Source organism: Ictidomys tridecemlineatus, chromosome 6, assembly GCF_052094955.1.
Source record: "Ictidomys tridecemlineatus isolate mIctTri1 chromosome 6, mIctTri1.hap1, whole genome shotgun sequence".
NCBI lineage: Eukaryota > Metazoa > Chordata > Mammalia > Rodentia > Sciuridae > Ictidomys > Ictidomys tridecemlineatus.
In genome coordinates this window covers 135,255,186-135,280,008 of record NC_135482.1, presented here as the reverse complement: position 1 = coordinate 135,280,008, position 24,823 = coordinate 135,255,186, and the positions used below count along the sequence as shown (strand labels likewise).

At 39.0% G+C, this 24,823-nt stretch overlaps 1 protein-coding gene across 3 annotated transcripts in view; it reads right to left on the bottom strand.

The window, feature by feature from the left end:
* Positions 1-20,318: 20,318 nt before the first annotated feature.
* The window catches only part of Tbc1d4 (TBC1 domain family member 4), a 185,284-nt gene continuing 180,779 nt past the window's right edge, over positions 20,319-24,823 (bottom strand). For all 3 annotated transcript variants that reach the window (XM_040281403.2, XM_040281406.2, XM_021726092.3), the window contains one exon: positions 20,319-22,843. In XM_040281403.2, coding sequence (XP_040137337.2) covers positions 22,610-22,843 — 234 coding nt within the window. In that variant the 3' untranslated portion in view covers positions 20,319-22,609. The remainder of the gene's footprint in view (positions 22,844-24,823) is intronic.

Genomic DNA, 24,823 nt, shown 5'->3' with positions numbered 1-24,823 from the left:
GTGCAGCAGAACTGATTGCTGGGTTATTATGCCTTTGGGGGTCACAAAAGTGATCTGTGTTGTGAGTGTATAGTGGGAAGTTGAGTTAGAGTCTTATTTTTCCACCCTATCTTCAAAGACCTTAGAAAATTTTAGATTGACAGTAAAATGGTATGTAAGCACAAGTGGAAGCAATGCTTTTGTTCTTTCTGCAATAAAAGTTTTGAAATTTCTTTTCTCTCTCTCTCATGTATATATATATATATATATATATATATATATATATATATATATATATATATATATATAAAAAATAATAGTAGTAAATTCTAAAATAGAGCAAGAAATATAGTTTACATTTATATGTATTCAAACTACTATAACACAAACAAGCAGACCAACATCTTTAGTTGTGTGCATGGGTTGTCATTAACACCTTCAAACAGAACAGAAATTTTTATAAACTCACTTATTGTTGGGCTTCAAGTAACAGAAGATAAAACCTATAGACAATGCTATGTTTTATTTTTCAAAGAAAACTTCCAGCTCTGCACTTACGGTTATGTCTTTCACTCTACAGTTATTTGATTAATTTGCTTCTCATTTCTTTGTTTTATCAATACTTAACATTCTATTGTTCAAACAGCATGTATTTATTTGACAAAATAAATATTTTGCAATCCTATTATCCAGGTATGATTATTGTTAACACTGTCTGTGGACTTTCCGAGAGAAAGAGAGAGTTGAGAAGAAATTTTAAAATAAGCGTTTGTTCCTATAACTCTTAAATTTATGCACATAATGAGACATCTTGGAGCGAACTTTTCCAAGAATAAGTCACTTGTCCAATCCATCTTGGTTGGTCAAAATTAAGGCTAGCAGGTGTCTATTATTATGGGGGAATACCATAACAGAATCATTGGGGAGTGACTGTCTCCCCTCTCTATATCCCTTTGTAGACGGAGTCGGCATTTGTACAAGTTCACACCAAGGTCTAGGAGACTCCTGGGAAGAAAGGAAGATGAATCTGACCTTTTGTCTTTTTGAAGTTCAACATTATTAGAATGTTTGGGATATTCTTGTCAATGCCCTGTAGGGACCATAAGGGCTCCAAGTGAGCTCTCTAGAAAGGTAGGGGAAGTCTTCGGTGAGTCTTTCTTTCAAAGGAAGGGCCTGAAGTCTGGGGAGGGTTTGTCCCAGCCCAGAATGTGGCTGAGTCTAGAAGGTCCTCAAGACCTAACCTGTTATGCGAATCCAATTAAACCAACACAAAAGAGGTGAGCTTGGATTCTGAGCCTAAAGCCCCTTGAGACCTATGTGTGGAGATCACAGGCAGCCACAGATCACTGCCTCACTGCAGGGGGAACAGAGAACCTGAGGTAGTGCTCTTAGAGCTGCCTGTGGTCCAGAAAAGTCGTGCAATAAAGAAAGCAAACAAGAAAAGAAATGGGTCCAATTAACCAGAGCAACAACTGCTGAAAACAGGACCCGCCATTGAATAGATCAGATTGTTGCTGGGACTTTTACACTGAACACACCCCTGAGGCTGAGGAACCATTCTGGCTTTGTCCTCTAGAAAGGTTCAAAAAACTTTCTCCTAAAATACAACTCTGGAATCCCAAGAGATTTGAGGAGAGGAAGGCTATTTGTATTTCCATGCTGATAACATAAAGTAACAATCATACTGATAAAGTATGATTATGATTAGAGTATGCTGAATTTAAAAAGAGAACATACAATTTTTAAAAATACAAATTTTTTTAAATTGCTGATTTTTCTCTTGGGTTTTTATACATTGATTCAGATATTTATTCACTTATTCAATAAACATTTTTCAAACACCGACTATGTACCAGCACTCCGGGTACTGATTAGTAATGCATTGCCTACCTCAAAGGTTTGAGAGTATAGGAGGGAAAACAATCAATTCCAACACAATTTGGTAAGTGTTATGGCCGAGTCAGAGGAACACTGACGATGCTACTGGATTTGATACTTAGCAGCTCATGGCTAAATCTCTCAAAAGAACTTTTTTTTTTTTTTAAGTACAATCTTTGCGTCTTGACAATTTAGGACCTGATACAACAGCTCCTTTTAGCAGAGTTTAGTAAGGAATTTTTGATAATCTTTTAGAATATTCTGCAAACAGTAGTTATTATTATTCCCACTCTGGATCTCTGTCCCCTTCACTCTAAATACAGAGCAAAGAACCTCCCATTTACTTCTGGAAATTCCCTTTTTCCCCAGGATAATGGGAGGGTGGGCCTTACTCCACTGGCCCCTTGCCTGTGAGCAGGCTGCCCAAGGTATGCAGTGCAGGCCCCTCGTCCATCTTTACATACATACTTTGCATAGAGAGAAAAGTCTGTGTCTATGGAAGCACTGGCAAAGACCACCTTTCCTTGAAGAAAGAAAAAGGGATTCTGTGCACTCTGGTCTTGGTGTCAGGCGACCCCACCACACCATGCCTTCCTGGTTTCCTGGAGTCAATGTGGTGCTTTACTACAGAAGAGATAAGATAATTTCTAACTTCCCAATTCCATCTTCACAAAGAGATATTCCTTCAGCTCCTCCCCATTATTTTCTACCTCTTCTCTAAGAAGACAGTATGGATACTTAAAAGTGGGAAAGGGGGGGGGGCTCAGAACTTGCAGTTTTATAAGCAGCTAATACTATAAAAGTAAAGTCACTTGATAGATCCATTCACTCATCAAACTTTACCTGGTTGCAGTTAACAACTGCCCACACAATTTCCCTTTAAAAATTCACAACGGGAAGGGGTGGGAGTGGGGCAATAACTGTAGGTCCACTGGCAGCTGATCTGTTTTTACAAAGTGTAGGAGTCACCATCTAAAACCTATAAACTGTCACAGTCTGTCATCATTGAAAAGATGTGGCCATTATTTAAATTAGACTGTGAATGACTTTTTTCTCTCTGTGATGGCTTTTCAGCTGGCGATATGTCATACCAAGCCACAATAAACTGGCACTAAGCATTCTCAATGCATTAGTCCTGCCCGTAATTTGGTGCTTTCAGGAAAGCAGATTGATGATATGAAAAAGATTTTGTCTCTGTTTATGCCTGCTCCCCCCCAAAAAAAAATTCAAGAAAATACATTTGACATAATTACCTGAATATAAGCTGGGTGTTATGACTTCTGCATGTAGGACAAGATAAACAGACCTCACTTATTACCAGCTTGGACAGATCCTTGATGAAAGGTCTCTTTGGATATCTCTTTCTATCTTTCTGTCTATCTTTCTCCCTGCAGTGCTAGGGATTGAACCCAGGGCCCTGTGCGTACTAAGCAGGTGGTCTACCACTGGGCTACATCCACAGCCCTCGTGCAGGGATAACAGAGAACTTGAGGTATTTTTTGCATTTTATACATGAAGAAACTGTAGCTCAGGACATTGTTTTAAGAAACTGATGAACCATTATTTTATTCATTTATTTATATGTGGTGCTGAGAATCAAACCCAGTACCTCACACATGCTAGACAAGTGCTCTACCACTGAGCTACAACCCCAGCCCCTATCAGAAGATTTTTTGGTGAGTCACTTGAGGTTACAAAGTAAATGAGAACAACCTAAACCCAATCTCCCCGCTTCAAGACTCCTTAGTAAAGCCTCGTGTTCAGTCTCTTCTGGCTTTAACCTCTTTTGCAGACTGAATTCCTTTTCAAGTGTTTCAAAGAGATGAAAAGTCAAGTTCAGGAGACAAAATCTTAGTGCAGTGGTTCTCACTCTTCCCAAGCTGCATATTGAATCACATTGGTAAGAGTTTAAAAGTCCTAATTCCCAAGCCACCATGAAGCTCAAACAAATCAGATTATGTCTGCATTGCTGGCGGCAGGGGGGGTGGGGGGGGACTGCAAATTGGTGCAACCACTCTGGAAAACAATATGGAAATTCCTTAGAAAATGTGAATGGAACCACCATTTGACCCAGTTATCTCACCTCAGTCTATACCCAAAGGACTTAAAATCAGCATACTACAGTGATGCAGCCACATCAATGTTTATAGCAGCTCATTTCACAATAGCTGGAGTATGGAACCAACCTAGATGCCCTTCAATAGATGAATGGATAAAGAAAATGTGATACATATACACAATGGAATGTTACTCAGCCTTAAACAAGAATGAAATTATGGCATTTTCAGGTAAGCGGATGAAACTAAAGAATATCATGCCATGCGAAATAAGCCAATCCCCAAAAAACTAAAGGCCGAATGTTTTCTCTGATAAGTGGATGCTGATCCATGGTGGGGGCAAGGATGGGGGGGGAGGATGAAGGAATGTTGGATTGTGCAGAAGGAGTGAGGGGAGGGGTCGGACAGTGGGGATGGGAAGGACAGGAAAATGAGACAGACATTATTACCCTGTATACATGTATGATTACACTACTGGTGTGAGTCTGTTCCGTGTTCAGCCAGAGGAAGGAGAAGTTATGTTCCACTTGTGTAAAATGTGTCAAAATGCATTCTCCTGTCATGTATAACTAATTTAAACAAATTTTAAAAAAAATCAAATTTATCCCGGGATGAGACCAGACTGCAGCATTTTTTTTTTTAACTTCCAAGAAATCACAAAATGTTCACTTCTCAAAATTGCTGGGTATTACCCAGAGAAGCCTGTCCTCCCCTCTACACCATTTGATTTGTTAGAAACAGATAGAACTCTAGTGCCTGAATGTTTAGCAAGTTCCCCCACTGATTGTGATGCACAAGAAGTTTGAGAACCATTGCTCTGAGGGTTTAGATCAACCTTTAGTTAGATGAGCTTGGATTTGGTGGTTCTGCCACGTGCCAGCTGTGTGACTCTAAACAAGTTATTAAACTCTCCAAGCTTCCGTTTCCTTATCTATAAAGAGGAGATAATTGTGGTACTTATCTTTTACAGTTGTATTGACATTTAAATGACACCATGTGGAGTTCTCAAAGTCTGGTCCCTGGATCACAGCATCAATATCATCTAGGGTCTGGTCAGAAACATGCAAATTTTTAGGCCTATTGAATCAGAAACTCTGAGAGTGAGAACTAGAAGTATTTAACATGAGGCCCTTTAAATTAGTGTTTATGTATGCTAATATTTGATCAATGCTTAAAAAGGGATTAGTCCAGTGCCTGATACATTGTACATATTCAGTGAATATTAGATATTATTTTGTGATAATATCATCATCATTGTCATTATTGTCATCATCCCCATTTGTGTGCAAGAATTCTAAAGCATGGTAAAAACAACCTCAAAAAATCTCAGATAGAGATAAAAATTCAAAGGAAGGGCAGGCACGAAGTCAAGATTACTATTACAGGGGCTGTGGTTGTGGCTCAGTGGTAGAGCGCTTGCCTAGCATGAGTGAAGCACTGGGTTTGATCCTCAGCACCACATAAAAATAAATAAAGGTACTGTGTCCATCTACAAACTTAAAATAAATTAATAGATTACTACTACAGCTGTCAGATACAAATGGCTTTTGTCTTCAAGACCCATTCACCATTCCTGGTAGATTATAACCATTTGACTACATCATTCCCCTCTTAAAATCACCCCCAATAGTGTTCACTGTCCATAGTACAAAATCTAAATTCTGATCCTAACCTTCATCACCAGACAGGTGTGTACAACCATCTGTTCTGCCCATATAGCTCCCCACAGGTCTGTTTTCATTTTTCAAGATCTTCCAACAAGTCACATTCCTGTCTACTTCCTGATTCCTGACAATTGCCCTACTAAGAATCATTATCTTCCCAGAAAAGCAAAGAGTACAAAGTAAGCCGAGTAGTTAGTTGAAATAGAAATGCTAAGTTCCTACTTGTGCTGGGGCTTTGTAGATAAATAAAACAGACCTTATCCCTAACTCGGTGGAGTGTAATGGAGGGAAAACAGATGTTCAACAAATGCTCACAAATAATGAAATCACTACACGTGTGCAAAATTCTACAACGGACGAACACAAGGTACAAGGGAGAACAGCACAGAGCATACGACTGGGTGTGTGTGGCAGTGACTCCTGAGAACATGATGTTTATTCTCAGATTGAAGATGCGCAGAGACTAGACAAGAAGAAAGAGCACTGGGTGGGGGCTCATGAGCTTCCGGTTAGCAGGAATAACCAGTGTAGCGTCCGAGGTGAGAAAGAACATGATGGTCTGTCTGGGACAAGTAGCACTGACACGTCCCTGCCCACTCAACCTCTTTTATCAACAGCAGAAGGAAATAAGCAGCTGAAGCCAATATTCGTTTCATTCTCTGTATTTGAGAACCAAAGAAACTGTTGGTAGGTCACATGGCTGAAACTCTGGAAAACCAGCAAACAAATTGACCATGAGCAAAACCCAGATTCTTGGAATATTTTGGAATCCATAATCCCAGATCTGATTTTTTAAATTATTAAAAGTTAGGTACAGTGGCTGGTAAGAAATGTGCTCAGAGTTAAAAGAAATTACATTATTTTTGCCTTAGGAAAAGAAAGATTAAAATCAATTTTATGTTGGCCTGTTTTTGAAACGTTTTTATATATAGGAAGATGATCTGTTTTTCCTCATCTCCATGGAGAACGCAGGGGAGGGAAAAGCTTTTAAACAGAAGTACTGAAAATATAGAAGTGATAAGAAATAATTCATCGACAATAAAGAGAATTAAGTTTTAGGTATGTTACAAAAGGAGAATGAAGTAGTTCCCTGAAGGCATTCCTAAAACAGCTAAATTTTCTTACCTTGGAGCTAGTTTACTTGGAAACCAAATGGTGAACTACTTTTCTTCAAGTAGCTTGCCATCCTATGAAGTTCATTCCAAGCCAAGATCAAGGAGAATAAATTAAGACAACAGTGCCATCTAGTGGTAATTCTAGGAATAACATTCAATATGCCATTCTATGATGAAAGACATTTTTATATACTTTTTAAAATTTAACTGGTTTTATATTAATTTTTTATTTATATATGACATCTAAATGCATTAAAATTCTTATTACATATGTAGAGCATGATTTTTCCTATCTCTGGTTGTATACAAAGTATATTCACACAAATTCATGTCTTTATACATGTATTTTGGATAATAATGTCCATCACATTGCACCATCATTAATAACCCCATGCCCTCTCCTTTCCCCTACAACTCCTCTGCCCTATCTAGATTTTGTTTATTTCTCTCACTCTCCCCTTCCCTACCTGACTCTGAATCAGCCTCCTTTAAGCTTGGAGAGTTTAAATAATTTGTTTAGAGTCACACAGTTGGCACGTGGCAGAACTGCCAAATCCAAGCTCATCTAACTAAAGGTTGATCTGAACCCTCAGAGCAATGGTTCTCAAACTTCTTGTGCATCACAATCAGTGGGGGAACTTGCTAAACATTAAGGCACCAGAGTTCTGTCTGTTTCTAACAAATCAAACCATGTATAGAAGAGGACAGGCTTCTCTGGGTAATGCCCAGCAATTTTGAGAACTGAACATTTTGTGGTTTCTTGGAGGTTTAAAAAAATTCTGCAGTCTGGTCTCATCCCCAGATAAATCTGATTTGTTTTTTTTAAATTGTGTTTATATTAGTTATACATGAAATGAAACACTATATCAGAGAAAACATTCAGCATTAGGTTTTGGGGGATTGGCTAACTTCACTTAGTATTATCTTCTCTAACTTCACTGCAAATGCCATGATTTTATTCTCTTTTATTGTTGAGTAAATATTCCATGGTGTATATATGTCACATTTTTTATCCATTCATCTATTGAAGGGCATCTAGGTTAGTTCCACAGTTTAGCTGTTGTGAATTGTGCTGCTATAAACATTGATGTGGCTGTGTCCCTGTATTTTGATGTTTTTAAGTCCTTTGGTTATAGGCTGAGGACAAAACTCAACTCAAAATGGATCAAGGACCTAGGACTAAAACCAGAGACACTGCATTTAATAGAAGAAAAAGTAGGCCCTAATCTCCATCATGTGGGATTAGGCCCCAACTTCCTTAACAAGATTCTTTTGGCACAAGAATTAAAATCAAGAATCAATAAATGGAATGGACTCAAACTAAAAAGTTTCTTCTCAGCAAAAGAAACAATCTGTGAGGTGAGTAGAGAGCCTACATCTTGGGAGCAGATCTTTACCCCTCACACATCAGCTAGCGCACTAATCTCTAAGGTATATAAAGAACTCAAAAAGCTAAGCATCACAAAAACAAATAACCCAATAAATAAATGGGCCAAGGACCTGAACAGACACTTCTCAGAAGAGGATATACAATCAATCAACAAATATATGAAAAAATGTTCATCATCTCTAGCAATTAGAGAAATGCAAATTAAAACTATTTTAAGATTTCATCTCACTCCTGCCACAATGGTAGCTATTATGTTTACAAACAACAATAAGTGTTGGCAAGGATGTGGGGAAAAAGGGACACTCATACACTGCTGGTGGGACTGCAAATTGGTGCAGCCAATCTGGAAGACAGTATGGAGATTTCTTAGAAAATTGGGAATGGAACCACCATTTGACCCAGGTATCCCTCTCCTCAGTCTATACCCAGAGGACTTACATACTTTAAATTTAAAAATTGTTTGAAGCTAGATGCAAACTTGTTTGAAAGGATATTTTTTGATTCACGCCTCTAACACACTGAAGGGAAAGACAAGCCTCAAAACCATCAGTCTTATTTACAACTAAACCCTTAAGTGGAGAGTGGCAGATTATAAGTATGTCAACAGTCACCGTTTAAAGGCTAAACCCAACAGAATTGGAATGCTTTAATTAAATCCTAATAGCCAAACTCCTACTGCATGTCTTGAATATTCCATGTTTGAAGCCAAGTACAAATCTCTGTTGCTGAGTTAAAGGGTGTTTACTGATGTTTGTTCTCAGAAAGTCAAAATGTTCAATGATCCCATAAGTTGCTCTCCTTCTAGTCTCTTCTAGGTGACCCTCCAACATAGTCTGATGAGAAATTCCTCCTGTGTGGTCCTCCTCACTGCATACCCAAAACCCATGGTTGTCAGAACATTCAGAAATACTCAGATTCAAAGCGGTGCCTCAGGCCAGTAACACCTGGGATAGACAGGCTTCTTCTGAGAGCTGAATGAGATGATAGGAAGCCTGGCTTACACGTGGAAACCATATGTGCCCGTTATCAATGGATTCCCTTGACCTCCACTCACACCATTTATCCTTTGATCGGCCATTGTGAATCCAGATCCTGTATTTCTCATTTGTAGCTTGTATGATAATAAAATTTGAACCTTGTCAGTAAACAATGCTGGAAGGGCCCTGCAGGAGGAAGGAGTTTTGCCTTCTGCTTCCATGGTACCCCTCTGGGAGGCTCATCCACCTGGTGCAACTTCCTGCAGAACCTGGCTCCCATGGCACTAGTTGGATGGCAGGAAATGGCACCATCCCTGCCTGGCATTTCTCCCCACTCCCACTGACAGTTTCTCAGAGAAGTGCCCCTGGCCTGGCACCTGCCCAAATGGGTGGTTTGCCTGGAAGCCTTTCTGGGGGACCTCACAGTCTCACTAATTAATATCTCCACCACCCAGGGAGCCACAACCCTTTTCCCATAAAGTCTGGATCTCGGGTTTGGGGTGAGGGTCGGCGGAGGGGCAGGTCTGTTACTTCCTGAGCTTCTCACAAGCCCTTAGGGCTTGCCCCCCACACACACACTTTTATTGCTATTATGTATTCTTTTTTTTTCTTTAGTTTAAAATTTGTTCTAATTATTTATATATGACAGTAGCCTGCATTTTGACACATTGTACACAAATGGAGCACAAATTCTCCTTCCTCTGATTGTACCTGGTGCAGAGTCACACCAGTAGTGTGATCATACATGTATATAATTATATCCATCTCATTCCACCATCCTTCCCGTCCCCACACTATTCTGTAGTCTCTGAAGTTGTTTTTTTTTTTCATTCCTCTCTGGCAAATCCCCATTTTTCCTGTTCCTTATTACATTATGGTAAATATTTCCTGCTCAAATTACTCTGTGGTTTACCTCTCCTGATTAGATACACCATAGAATAAATGGTAGCCAGGGACAGACCTGAGTTTTATGGGATCTAAATTTTATATAATTTGGTGTCCCCCTTAAAATGGAATGATATGAACTTACTAATATGGAATTAGATATAGAGTCTTGGAAAGACCTCCTGCAAATAAATAAGAGACGTTGAAACACTGGCTTCACAATAATCTACCCCTGATTGTAATTGTTTTTATTAGAAAAAGAATATGTGGCATCAATGGATCTCGTATCTGATTACCATCTTCCTCAGTATCATAGTACTTGGAAGCAGAATTAGTCAGCAGGTGTAGTGTTTTAGGAAAGCTCATCAAGGAATACCAAGGCCTGGCTGATGTCTCTGTGCCATGCCCTTCCCCCATCTCCCAACTCACACGTTGGATCCTCTTCTAACTCTTCAAGGCTCAGTTAAAAGGTATTTTGCTTTCCCGTCCTGTTGCCTTCCTGCCAGCATCCTGGACACAACTAATCATTTATTACTTATGTATAAATAAAGCTGTAATCATATCATATTATGGGATTCACCAAACTGAAATGCAAATATGTATCTGCGTTTCTCTCACCTAGTACAGTGCCCACATCAGACATTCAGTAAACGTCATAGGAAAAGAATTGAATAATGCAAATTTCAAGCATGCCTGAGATAAGCCAGTGCCTTTTAAATCACACTTTATGATTGATTATTCCTTCTATTCAAAGCTCTGATGATGAAGTTATTAATACAAACTAAGGCACAATCTCTCAAATTGAGTTTCATTGACACTAGTCCTAGACTATACAATGTAATCTAACAAAGTAAGAAGAGATGATGTAACTGTGTCGCACAGATAGTAGGTATCAGAGAACCCAACACAAACACGTCAATAAAATGCTTTGAAATGGCTTTCATTTAAGTTATATTAACACAGAAGTTATCCACAATAAGTCAACCTCCATCTTTTGTTCTCCCAATAAAAAAGAAGCCCATTTCCTAGATGATCTAGATCATTCTGTCAGGATAAAAGACCCCAGATTTTCTAATAATAGTCCCTACTGACCATTAAGGTTTAAATCTGAAATGTCCCCCAATTGTTAATGTGTTGAAGTCTTGGTCCCCAATTGGCATTTACCTAATTAATTATGCCCAGAATCCAAAGAAAACATTAATTGCTATCTGCTATACATTCATTTACATACAGGAATCCAGTGAGAAATTGATAGGGGTTTACAGTCATTCTCTGCTTTATTGAAGGCTCTGTTCATCATAGATTTTGAACAGTGCAGGTCATCAGAGATGAGAAGAACCCTTGCTACTGTTTTCTTTCTTGTCTTCTCATTCATCCTCCAAACTTCCCTCTTTATGCATTATTCCCTTCTTGAATCTTTCTTAAATTATTTATCACTATAGAACCAAGGCTTGAACAAATGCAAAAGAAACAATTCAAGACTTTCTGAGACTTGGAGATGATGCAATACAGATAAACCTGGAAGCCCCAAGCACAGTCAAGTCATTGAGACGACCAATCCTGCAGGCAGATCACACAGAAACTGAGTCCCAACTTCCCCACTTTACTGGCAGCATTATTTTGCTTTTCTCATTTGTAGAATAAGGATATAAATTGTATTTTATTCCATAAAATTATTGCAAAAAAAATGGAGACAATGCACTAATTTAGTAAAATGCACTAATTTAGTAAGCAATCATTACTATTCTTGGTCATTGTTTTCATTAATATGACATCAGAAGCCTTTCCTTCACTCTCTCAACTTTCAAATCCATTAGAACTGGTGGATTTATGCCATTTTCATGAAGCCAGGTTGGCAAAGCAAAAAACTCTGCAGGGAGATGTTCATGGTTCATCTTGCTTAGGGTCACTCTATTTTCATATTTTACTTCCTCAATTATGATGTAATTGATCATTAATCAGATCATCTTTCTGTCTTTTCATAGTTGCACAGCGACCTACTGCTACAAGTAGTCACAGCAGTAGCAGAGACAGCCCTATTTAGAGAGAAGACAAACTGGAAACATCATATATTTTATAGCTGCAATTAATAAGGCTGCATTTATGACTCATTAATCTCATCTATTGTTGTGTTTTCAGATTAGGGAAAGAGTGCATTTTTCCAATTGTGTATGTGAGTGTGTGTGAGATGGTTGATATTTGAGACAGTACATTATGTGGTGAGCAGGCTGGGGGTTGGGGAAAAAAGGGGTCAAGAATGGAAAACACATCTTCAAAATTTGCTGCTGATGTGACCACTCCACACTAATAATAAGTACCTGCACTGTCTCACTTGCATTATAACTTCCTTTTATGTCCTCTTAATTGTGCCTAATTAAGCTTACAGACTTAGTTCTGACCTAAACCTGAAAAACTTTTATGTCTTTTCTGCCTTGTGTCATGAACAACTTCACCAGTTACTGTCAAGCATTCTAGTAAATGTCCCAACTGAATGAAGTGGAGCGGATCTATCCTGATCCGTATCTCACAACATTCTACCTGACTATCTATCTGAACTATATTCTGAGCATTTAGCACACTAGCTGGCACCCAGTGGTGTTCATTCAATGTTTGTTGAATGAACAAAATAACGTACCCTGCAATTTACTTCACTATCGGCTGGGTTTGCTATTTATGATTTTGAAATCACACCTTCCCCACTAATGTGGGAAGAAAGAGGCAGGACAGCAAACTGCCAACAGAAGAACTTCATTATACATATGTCTTTCTCTATTTGCCAAATGCGATTCATTCATGGAATGGCAATGACTATTATCTATGGGACAAAAATTGTGTACAGATTTATGAAGGGAACATTTGAGAGAAGCACTTATAGAAACATATTTGGTGATACAAAGCCTTTCTTAATCTTTCAAGTTGTAGGTGTTTTTTTTTTTAAATAAAATTTTAAAATAAAATTTCTTTTTGTGTTTAAATTAGAAGAAAGAATATATCGCTTTCTACCTTCTCTACTCCAATGAGGGCAAGACTATATTTTTAAGATGCAGTCATTAGGTGCCAATACTAGGAATGAAAGGGGAGTGATTTACACATTTATTTATTTAAAAACAAAAAGCAAATAAGAAGGCTAATCATATCATTAGGGAAAAAAATGGCTGGCACAAAACATTATTTACTTAAATCACTAGTTAGTTGTATGGTATTTTTTTAAAAAACAAAGAAATACTGTAAGGCAAAGACAGATTATCATATACTGAAAGCAAAACCAGAATTCTCTTTCCATGTGCCTTGTGTAATTTACCTGGAGTTTTGGGAAAATCAGTATCTACAGAAATCATAGCTGATGGTCCTCAGTGGCTTAATTTAAGTCTGCCGTGTCTCAGGTAAGGATGCCCAGCTTCTTGAAAGTTTGAGGACTTGCCCAAGTCAATAGAGGGTAAGTGGAGGATCCAGAGCTTACCTGGATCTACATGTTGAAAGGCCTTGTGCTCTGAACACTGGACTACCCAGCCTCCTTGCCACTCCATGTTCTTCTTGAGGAGTTGCAGGGGTTAAAGGATCTGGGAAGCCCTGAAAGGAAGAGTTTTGTGTAATGTCCCTTAAGCCATTCTGTCTCCCAAACCTATTTGACCGCAGAATTTTAGCACTTACAAGCATTGTCCAGGAATAAATTTGGGGGAAAGTCCGAGGTAATACAAGTACCCCTGCTACAGAGCCATGGGAACTAGATCGCACAGATGCTACCAACAATGTAAACAATTATCAATGCAAAAAATGCAATAATTGACCAGGCAAGCCAGTAAGCCTAGCTGAAGACAGTACCCACAGAATCATGAGGGCTCACTCACATTGACTGCTGTTGCAGGAAGAGGGAGCCTGCACCCGTAGAGCCCTGTGTGGCTACCATCCACCAGGATCCTTCAAAGTATGAGCCCCTTCTTAGGGGAAGTGGGGTTTCCATTGTGATAGTGCCTTCAAGGCAGAGGACTCTGCTCTTAATAACTCTTTCTACCACTTCCTCTAGCTTGGGAAGAGAGAGGAACAGAAAATACAATCACAAGCAAATTTATTTTTCTACTTTGCCCTTGTATTATGTCTGTAATCCTTTCCCATATTCTTTTGATATATGGGACAGTTGGGTACATATAGCTGATTATAAGTTAAACTTCGGAAGGAATGGGAAGAAAATCAAGTATATTAACTCACTGGGGTCCCCAGTACCTCTCAGCTGGCCTTGCCTTGTGATTTTAAATATAAGTGCTATTAAAGTACTAGTGAATGTGCTAATTACATAAGCTTTAATAGACTTAAACAGCTTTAACAGACTTTAATAGACTTAAATAGATTCCTTCCTCTAAGTACCAAATTTACTATAGAAAGGCTAAATTAGGGAGCAAAGGGGACTGGAACAAAGTAATTTATTTGCTAGACAAAATAGAACATAGATGTATAAAGTAAATTGAATACGCACAAGTCAGTGAAAGTCAACATAGGAAATACTATAGTTCCATTTTGAAACGTCTTATTTCTGAGATATTCCCAAACAGAGTGTAATATTTTAACGGCCATGATTATTTCTGAAGAATAGCATGTTCTATTGAGATGGGCCACTGTGAATTCACAAATTAACTTAATTTCAAAAGGCAAACCTCAGACCACTTCAGAATTTCATTTTGCAAGAGAAAAGTTGAATACTAGCAACATTTAAATGGCTCTTAGAAAAAATACTATTCTCCAGTGTTTGCGAATCAGTATCATTACTGAAAAAACCAACTTGCTCAACATCAGGCTTGGGCATTCTAGGGTTCTTTTCATGTAATAATAATAACAACAGCTCACCCAAAGTGTCATTTCTTGCTGCAACTGTTCCAGTTTAGGGCTCTGAAGGCTGAGCAGTTTGATTTCACCAGGTCACAAACCACAGATTTATTCTTCATGAGTGAATTCACAAAATCCCAGCTCCTGTGACTGATATATTGATATATAGCAGCATTATCCACTACAGTCAAAAGGTGGAAGAAACGCATTAACAGAGGACCGTCTACAGAGTGTAGCATTCTATCTACAGAGGAACAAAAAACCAAAATGTGGTATGTATCCATACAACGCAATATTACTCAGATTTTAAAAGAATGGAAATTCTGGCACATGCTATATCATGGATGAACCTGGAAAACATCACACACTGGGTAAAAGAAACCAGTGACCAAAGGACAAATACTACATGATTCCACTTAGGTGAGGTGCCCAGTCCTCAGATTCAGAAACAAAAATAGAATGGAAATTGTAAGGGGCTGGGGTGGCAGTGAGGGTCACACAACAAAGTGAATGTAGTTAATGCCATTGAACTTAGGGGAAAAAAAAAGCTAAGATGCTACATTTTATGTTGTACACATTTTATCACAATTTTATAATTCTGGAATCCCTTTCATTTATATAGAAAAAATAGAATTGTTGCAGGGACTTGAATATTTGCAGTTGTATAACTAACCTAATATTTCTTGGTGACAGAGAGACAAAGCTAAATCATAAATAGAAGGATGCCTTGAGGCCATAGACTTTAAACAAGGGGAGCGAATGAGTTGGATGTTTAGGGAATCAGCTAAAAATAAGGCACCAGTCTCAGAGTGGAGACAGGCTTGTCTGACGGACCAGCACAAGCATTCTGAGCTCAGGACTCCCTGTACTTACTTAAACAATAAGAGCAGACTTGCCAAGGGGCTTGGCAAAGATTCCTTCCAGCTGGATCTGCCAAAACCTGCCTGGTTTTCTTTTTTGTATCTAAGACTAACCAATCTTTTTTGGATTAACCCCACCTAATCTTTCTTTAGTGATGCAAATATATTTAATTAGATCACAGTCAAATCTTTCAAATCCAGAAAGTATTCTGCTTAAAGTGACCTTACAGATGAGAGCAAAGATTATTGATTTCACTTCAAAGAATCTCATATTTTCTCTTATTTAAGAGGTTTCAGGGATGTTTTATGGTGCAGCCCAGGTATTAAAATTTATAGACCTTACTTACTTGATAGTAAATAAAATATTTAGTTGGAACCAGAGTGTGGTTTGTTTTTGTTTGTTTTCTGTATTCTATGCTGGTATCTAGGAAGGTCATCTATACCTAGGAGCCACCAATCATGATATGAAATAATGAGAATTATTGAGAGATCTGAAACAGAGAGCATAGGACCAGAAAAAGAAAACAGAAATTAAGTGTGAGATAAAGAACAATGGAAAAGCACAAAATAACAGCATGCATGCTCTAAAGCACATGAGTACAATATTGCTACTATTATCAAGTGCCATTTGTCACCAACTCATTGATAAGACAGAACTGAGCTTATTGCTTGTCATGATAAGGGAGAGCACCAACTCTGCAGAGCCTTGTGTCCCCAACACAGAAGTCAGGCAGATATTCCAATGTGGCACTTGATTAAGATGGGTGACCATCATGATAGTTTAAGGTTGCTAAAAAAAAAAAAAAAAAAAAAACACAAAGTGAGCATTTCTAAGGGAGAAATTCAAAGAGTCTTGAGATAGAAATCATCTATTGAAAAGTTCATAGGACTTAAAAACAGCATACTACGGGGGACACAGCCACATCAATGTTTACAGCAGCACAATTCACAATAGCTAAACTGTGGAACCAACCTAGATGCCCTTTAATAGATGAATGGTTTAAGAAAATGTGGCACATATACACAATGGAATATTACTCTGCAATAAAAGATAATGAAATCATGGCATTTGCAGGTAAATGGATGGAGTTAGAGAAGATAATGCTAAGTGAAGTTAGCCAATCCCCAAAAAACCAAATGCTGAATGTTTTCTTTCGTATAAGGAGGCTGATTCATAGTTGCATAGGGAGAGGGAGCATGGGAGGAATGGATGAACTCTAGATAGGGCACAGGAGTTGGAGGGAAGGGAGGGGGCATGGGGTAATTAATGATGGTGGAACATGATAATCATTACTATCCAAAGTACAAGTATGAAGACATGAATTGGTGTGAATATACTATGTATATACAACCAGAGGTAAGAAAAATTGTGCTCTGTATGTGTAATAAGAATTGTAATGCAAAAAAAAAAGAGTCTCTTGGATACAAAACTATTCCAATGAATACTGCTACTCAGTATTCATTGTGAACATGGCCCCTAAACAGTGTGGGACAAGTGGGTCTTTGTTCTTAGTACAATCTGTACATTATATAAAATGCAAAATATCTTATCGACTGCTTTGTTAAACAGCTCCAGAGAGCACCATCCACTCTCTAATCTGTGTAAATAATGCTCCTGGATTATTCAGTGCAACAGACCTATTATATTCCCATTACCTAATGTAATATATTTAGTCTGGGGTATAAGAAACAATACAATACATTATATATGATATGAATTGTACCTCCTACACAGCATATAACATTTATGATAAGGAGGAAGCAGTAGAATGCTTTCACAATTTACACAATGTTGCTCCACACATTTTGATTTTTTGTTTGCTTTTTTTTTTCATAAAAAGGTGCATTTGTCAGATAAGAACTGATTCAATCAAGACCTTTTTGAGGTCCCAACCTCCAGCAAAGTGCTTGACCCACACTAGGCCATCAAGAAACATAAAATGCTAAATACCATTAACCTACCTCTCAATGCACCCGACATCCATTGACATGTTTTTGTAGCAGTGTGACTAGGAAGTTGGCTTGTAGTTGCTTCACCTCATTTGGGGGTGTTGAGAGGTCTGTGAAGTTCAGCAGCTATCTTCCCCTTGCTAAGGCTATGATACCCCTCCCTGGGGTTCACCCAGCCACAGAGACCCAAGGACATCCTGAAGGAGGGAGCCCAGCGGGATGTGGGAAGGAAGGTGCACTCCAGCCCCTCTGCTGAGAGTTCAGCCTCTGCAAAGCCGAAGGACCGCTGGCTCAGAGGGATAGAGTGCACCATTTGCCCAGAACAGAGCACAAGACACAGACAGAAGCAGGAGATCCTGACAGGTTATTTATTAGGGAGACTCTTATGTCAAAGGTTGGGCTTGATCCTGGGAGAAAGGGAAAGGCTTTGAAAAGGGGCTTTAGGCTAAAGACAAACTTAATAAGATTAATGTTTTAGGAAGGTCCCTTTGCTTGAGGTAAAGGACGCTTATGACAAGAAGCAATCCAAGTAGGAGATGCTAACCCATATTTGGCAGGATTCCCTCACACGTCCTCTGGTGCCATACATACCTTGGTATAGGATTAGCATCAAAGGAATTCTGGCTCCACATGTGGAGCTCCAAGATATTGACATGTACTGAGTGTTGCAGGTAGACTGCAGGGAGAAAAGGTTACTGAGTAAAACAGAATTCTGCTCCCCAAGTCCCCACTAGACACAGTTCTTCTGCTTTTTTTTCCTAAGCTTTCAGCTAATTCCATCACGATCCTAGATCCTGCTTGCATCTCCTCTGAGCCACCCAACTCCACCCTCTACTTGCATTTGTCACTGTGCGAAACAAGAGACAAGTACCTTAATATCTATGGCTTATGAGCTTGTGCCCAGAAATCAGAAATGGCCTGTTTAACCCACTAGAACAAGGACATGCACTTAGGTAGCTGCTGGGTGGATGGGGAAAATGGGTAAATAGTGTGCAGACAAAACCAGCAGGAAAAGGGACAAGCAAAATTGACTCCTGAGTCCAGGGCCCTAAGTCAGGTTCTCACTAATTTTGACTTGGATTTCTATCGCATTTGCCTCATTGCAGTCCTTCTCCCTAGTTTCTACCCAAATGTATCAAATGGATGGCAGCAAACCTGTCTCTCTTCATGTTACTGCTACTTGAGAGCTCAGCCTCCTTCGCATGGTCTGTGAGGCCCTTTTGTGAGAGTTCTTGTCTGTAAGGAGACTCCTCTCCCACTACACCCTCATGGGACTACATTCAGTAGAATAGCTAAGGCTTAAGGAATGAGTTTTGTTTCCGTGCCGTCTTCTCTCATTCATACACTGTTTTACACAACTTCTGCTGGCTTTTGCAGATTCCCAATCAAAAGCCTCCCTTCCTCCAAACCATTTTCACACCCACTCCAGGTGCTGCCCAGCCCTTTCCCTTTGTGGAATGCAGAGATTCTTGTCCCTATTACCTTACACACCTGTTACAGTACAAATTCTCTTGTTTTCTAATTAACCCCTTCTTCCCACCTAGACTGTAAGCTCTTTGAGAACAAGGACTATAATTTTTCCACCTTTGGATACTTGGCATCCAGCCTGGAATCTGCTCACAAAATCTAATTGAGGAATGAATAAATACCAGTACTTAAACCAAGATTCAGGTCTAGAATTTTCCACCCTAAATTCAGTGCTTTTTCTCATTATGTCACAGTTTAAGATCCTCACATCATGGCAGAGGACCAAATAACTTCACACTATCAGAGGATAGATTTTTTTTATTCTTCTTCCAGCACTGTGAGAAACAAATTGGTAATTAAATGGGTAAGTCAACATGGTTATCAAGAGACTATACTATTAAGCCTACACTGCCTCCTTTCAAAATGTTTAATTCCCACCTACTTTGAAAGATAGTTAAAAATTTTAGTCCTAAAATTAGCAGCATGACATAGTATCCTTCCTTGTATTTAATTGTCGTAGTCTGGCTAGGCACAAAATCACAAGCCACTCAAGCAGGAACAAACTTTATTTTTTGAAACTGCCGCCAATGCCCCATACGCCCCCCGGGAAGAATCCCGATCACCCACGAGGCCTTCCCCTGAACCCCACAGGAAGTTCCTCCCCCAGAATTCCCTCCTACTGTACTTCCCCAACCAATGGGAACTCTCCAGGAGTCCTAGCAGGCCAAGATGAACAGCAGGAGTCCAATATCCATATGAATGCAAATCTTAACATAATCATATCATCTCAATGGCTAGCTGGCGTCACCTTTCAACCAAAAATGCCATGCATCATATTACTTGGCTGTGGCTCTTAGCATTTAATTGCAAATTTAAGAATATTCAAAAGAGCTATTTTTAAGCAAACACATTCATATCATATCCATTGGTAAATGCCCTTCAGTATACAGAAGCAATTTTTCCAATTAAAATTCTTATTTTTTCATATTCTCTTTCTTGCTACGAGAGGACCTAGAACATAAAAAAGAGTAGAATGAAAATCTGTCAGTATGGTTGCCTTTTTCTTTCCATAATTAGCAGCCAAATATTTCATTGATTGAGGAAAAAAAAGTGAAAATGGTAATAACATGCTCTCATAAATGTTTCAACATTATCTTTGTGGTATGGGATTCTATAAGGAAGAATATCAGTATAGCAATTTTAAATAGTAATAATCTAACCCATGAAGGTTTTATTTAAAGGTCTCTCCCCAAAGAGTACTAAAATCAACAGGTCAAGAAAACTTTAACAATGTATTTATTGGAAACGAACCAGACATTACATTAACCGGATGAAGATGTAAAATGCATGGAGCATAACTGGTGGGACATTTTTAAAAATCACAAATGAGAAAGAAAATTCATTTTCAAAAGAAAACACTGTATCCAAGTCACCTTAATCTCTGAACACCATAATATAACTCATAATGCTGGCATTAAACATCCAGAATAAAGTTTACTTTAAACTGAATAACAAAAAAAAAAGCTTTCCTCCCCCAACTTGAAGACTTCTTGGCTATCACTTGTATCGCCACACCCATAAGGCAATTTGTTTCACCATAGAGTGAGATGATATTTGTCATATTCTTTTTTTAATTTTTTTTTGGTTGTAAATGAACATAATATCTTTATTTTTATTTATTTTTATATGGTGCTGAGGATCAAACCCAGGGCCTCACATGTGCAAGGCAAGCGCTCTACCACTCACTGAGCTACTACCCCAGCCCATGTCATATTACTCTTGATAGGGGAAAATTTAAAAAAAAAAAAAAAAAAAAAAAAAACCTTCTAAAGAGAGATTTTCAGGAAATCTTGTTATTAGTCAATTGTTGGTCCCCAAGTGAATGGGGCACCTAGAATCAGCATTTTCTAGAACCTAGAAGAGATATTAACTTGACTTACTAAAACAAGTCATTGTCTTTTAAGAAACCGCTGAGATTCAATGGCAGGCTGATCTTCAACAAGAATCCTACTTTCACCGTTTCCAGCGGTAAGAGGGTCTCATGTGTGTCTGTCATCTGTTCATGGCGATTTTCTGAAACCTTGAGAGCTTTACTCTTGAACTCTGTAATACATTTCAGCTTGTGTATAACAAACTGTCTTTGAAGAAAATTACCCCCAAATAATCCATCTGTAAAAATCAAAGTGCTGCAAAAAGCAGTGCCGATAAATAGTTTGGAAAGGCAAAAAAACTGCACTGATTTTCAGAGGCACTATCGTAAAATCCTCTCTGAAAGGGAGAATTGCACGTGTACTTTGAAAAACGACTTCCCTTCCGTATACCCAGCATGCATGAATGTCTTCTAATGAGCTATTTGCAGGCAGCGGAAGCTGGGAGTCCAAATCAGAATTGTAGGTTTAGGTTGGGCTGGGTGCCACTTTCCCCTTTCCTCCCAGTGGATTTCAACAGTTTTTCCTAAACATTTCACAGTTCTCCTCAAGTTTTCCATGAAAGGGAAAGATGATTAATAGCTTATTAGATTCTGTCAATTGGCCAAAAAAAAAAAAAAGTATCTCAACATAGTATGTCCCCTTTAGGAAAAATCAATCATAATTGCATTTCCTTATCCTAAAATTGAAGGTCAAAAGAACTAAATTGTGGGCTTTTAATAGCCAATCTGTGTCACTTGGTTACTGGGGTACCAAGTAATTGTTGACAACTGCAGAAGTCATTTAAATAAAAAGGTAGAAAGCTAACCCAGACAATTTAGATCCTAAATTATATTTTCAAGGCCTGATATTTTCAGTCTGAGTCATAATGCTGGTCTTATTTGCTAAAAAATTAGCAACATTCTTTTTTACCTTGAGCTGGGCAGACTCAGCCACGATGTCCTGCTTTCTCCTTATTTGTGGTCTAAAGCAAAGCCTCACCAGACTCAAAATACATGAAGATGTAACATGCTCATTGGCACAAAGCAGGCAGGACGAAAAGGCCCCACCTTCCCAAAACACTCACTACAGCATGACTGGCAACCACTCATTTTCCGCATTCAGACAATGTCAGTAGAATTTAGGACAGGTACACACGAAGGTACATAAACGTTTCCACCTTCCCACCATTGCGTGAAACATGCTGTTCTTTGGAGAAAAAAAATACATTCATTTTTTTCAAGTATATTTCAATATACAAAGACGCTCTAGCTTTGTTTCACTAAAAAGACAAAAAGACTTCACATGTGTCCAAGGGAAATTTCACTTGAACTTCCCTTTGGTGTGGATTTCATGAAGTTCTGACTAAAAAAAAAAAAAAAATGCTCTAAATATATGTCTACTCATTTTATTTGAAAGTATGAACTCTTTAGATCCATTTCATATGTTATGTACAGAGTTCAGCAACAAGAGTGTCTGTGTCCATGTACAACGGCTTGGGAGGGGCGTGCTCTGATGAGAGCGAGGGCCACTTGCTGGCGGGCTCAGCACCAGCGCCGGGTGGTTCACCCAGCTTCAGTGTCCAGCTTGGGCCAGCAGCGCACGGGCTCCTCCTCTCTAATAGGCTAAGGAGCACTTTGTGCTGAGACAGCACGTCTTGGATTATGGCTTATTTCCTGCCTTGGCTTTGTTGTTCGGGTTGCAGTTTAGTTCTTTCAGCAGTGTTTCGCAGTTGGCCAGAGCATCGGCCGGCAGCAGCTTCCGGATCTGCTCCACTGTCTTTTGATAAGCTATTTTTTCTTGTTCCAGGGTCCGGATTAAAGTCTTCATTTTGGTCTCTCTAGTTAAAAGATTTTCCAGGTTTGATTCCAAGGCTTGAATTTTAGCATGAGCCACCTGTTTGGAGCGGAGGGAGGAATAAAATTATCCAAGTGAAAAATGTAAAGAATCTAGGTCTTAATGACAGCAGCAGCCAGGCCCCCTGTCTGTAGTAATCACTGATATAAAATCACTTAGTAAAATTTTATGTGAAGTGTGTAAAAAGGATATTTTTAGATTGCTCAAAAATATAACTATTATACTAATAGGACTGATGTTTTCTCACTGATTATTCTAATAATGCAATACTAAATCATCACCCCACAATGCTGGGGTCCTCACTCCAGGCCCACTGGGGTTCCCTGCAGGAGTGGGGTCTGGCCTGGCTGAATGCGAAATGGGATTCTTGAAACCATCCTCCAGTGCTCAAAGAAGCTTTCTGCCCTCTCACGGGACATGCAGGTTCTTGAAACACATACTTGGGATTCCAGCAGTTTTTATGGTGTACTCAAGAAACTTAGAGACGACTACGTGGAAGTGTCAGAGAAAAAGTCTGAAACAACTAAGAGCAAGCTTTAACTTAGATTAAGTGCCAGCTAGCTTTCCCCAGCTAGGAAATGCTCAATTTGTCATGGTTGAAATATCTGAATAAAATAAGGGACGAGATGCCAATTGTTGTTTTTGTTTTAAATACACCATGTTGGCTCATTTTTGAATAGGAAAAATGATCAAAGTTTCTATGGGCCAGAGCTGATGTGAGATACAATGAGGGAAACTAGGTGTTCCTATTCTAGGGGAGAAACTACTGTAGAAACCCCTTGTTTCTAACCTATTTCCCTCCCAGCTGAATTTAAGAGGGGACTCACCAAATGGAAGCAGGGTTTGAGAGTCTTTCTAGGTTGGAGGCAGGGTAAATGGCAGGGCAGAAAAGGGGTGTGGGTGGACAGAAGTCAAGGAGCCATGAGGCACTTAAGCTCTAACTCAGAGCTCACCTCCCTGAAGAAGAGTCGCCTGCTGCTATGGTTTGGATACAGAGTGTGTCCCTCAAGAGTCCTGTGTTGGAAGGTTGGTCCCCAGTGTGGCAATATTACGAGGTAAGGTGGTGGGGCCTTGATGAGGTGGGACTGAGAAGCAGGTCTTTAGGTCATTGGGGGCTACCCCAGAAGGGAACAAGGTAGATTTGATAGGACCCTAGTTAGTTCTTAAGGGCTGTTACCAAAGAGCAAGACTGGCCCTTCCCAGTGCCTCTGGATTCCTTTCTCACCACATGATCACACCCTCTCCCACACAGTCTCACCAAGATGACCTCTGACATGTGACACAGCGGGGGATGGGGGGGTTGCATGAGCTAGCACCACACTGTTTAGACTTTCAGCCTCCAAAAGTGTGAGTTGGAAAATCTTTTCTTTATAAGTTACTCAGACTCAGGTATTTCACTGAAGACAGAAAACAAGACTAATATACCTACTATCCTCCACTCCTCAAGTACTTTTAAGGGCCTCTCCTCAAGGCATGAACACAGAGTACACATCATACTAACCGCAGACGCAGACTACTACTGTATGATAAAGTGCCTATTGCATTTGTAATATGTATTTATAAATAAATATTTGATATTTCATATTCTCAAGTAATTGTAAACTCCTAGATGTCAGGAACTATATGTTACATGCTTTTATTCAGTTCACTCTGAAAGTCTCCTTCTCTGCCCCTTTCTGTTTTACTCTAGATAATTCTTATCATCCCCAATCAGATCTTTGAAAATGTCTTCTAGTTGGCCTCCCTACATTCTCCCCATCCTAATCTGTCTCTATCAAGATTTTCAGATTCTTAAAAAAAAAAAAAAAAAGATTTTCAGGTTCTTCTTTCTAATATATGACTCAAAAACATTGAAAGAGTTCCCTCTTAACAAGATTTAAAGCCATGCTCTTAGATTTGACATGAAAAGTCACCTACACCTCAGCCTCCATCATATTTACCTCACCTCTCCTAATATAACTCATAAATTAATACCAAGCTAACTCTGTGCTCTGCCACATCCTCCCTATTGGTGCCACC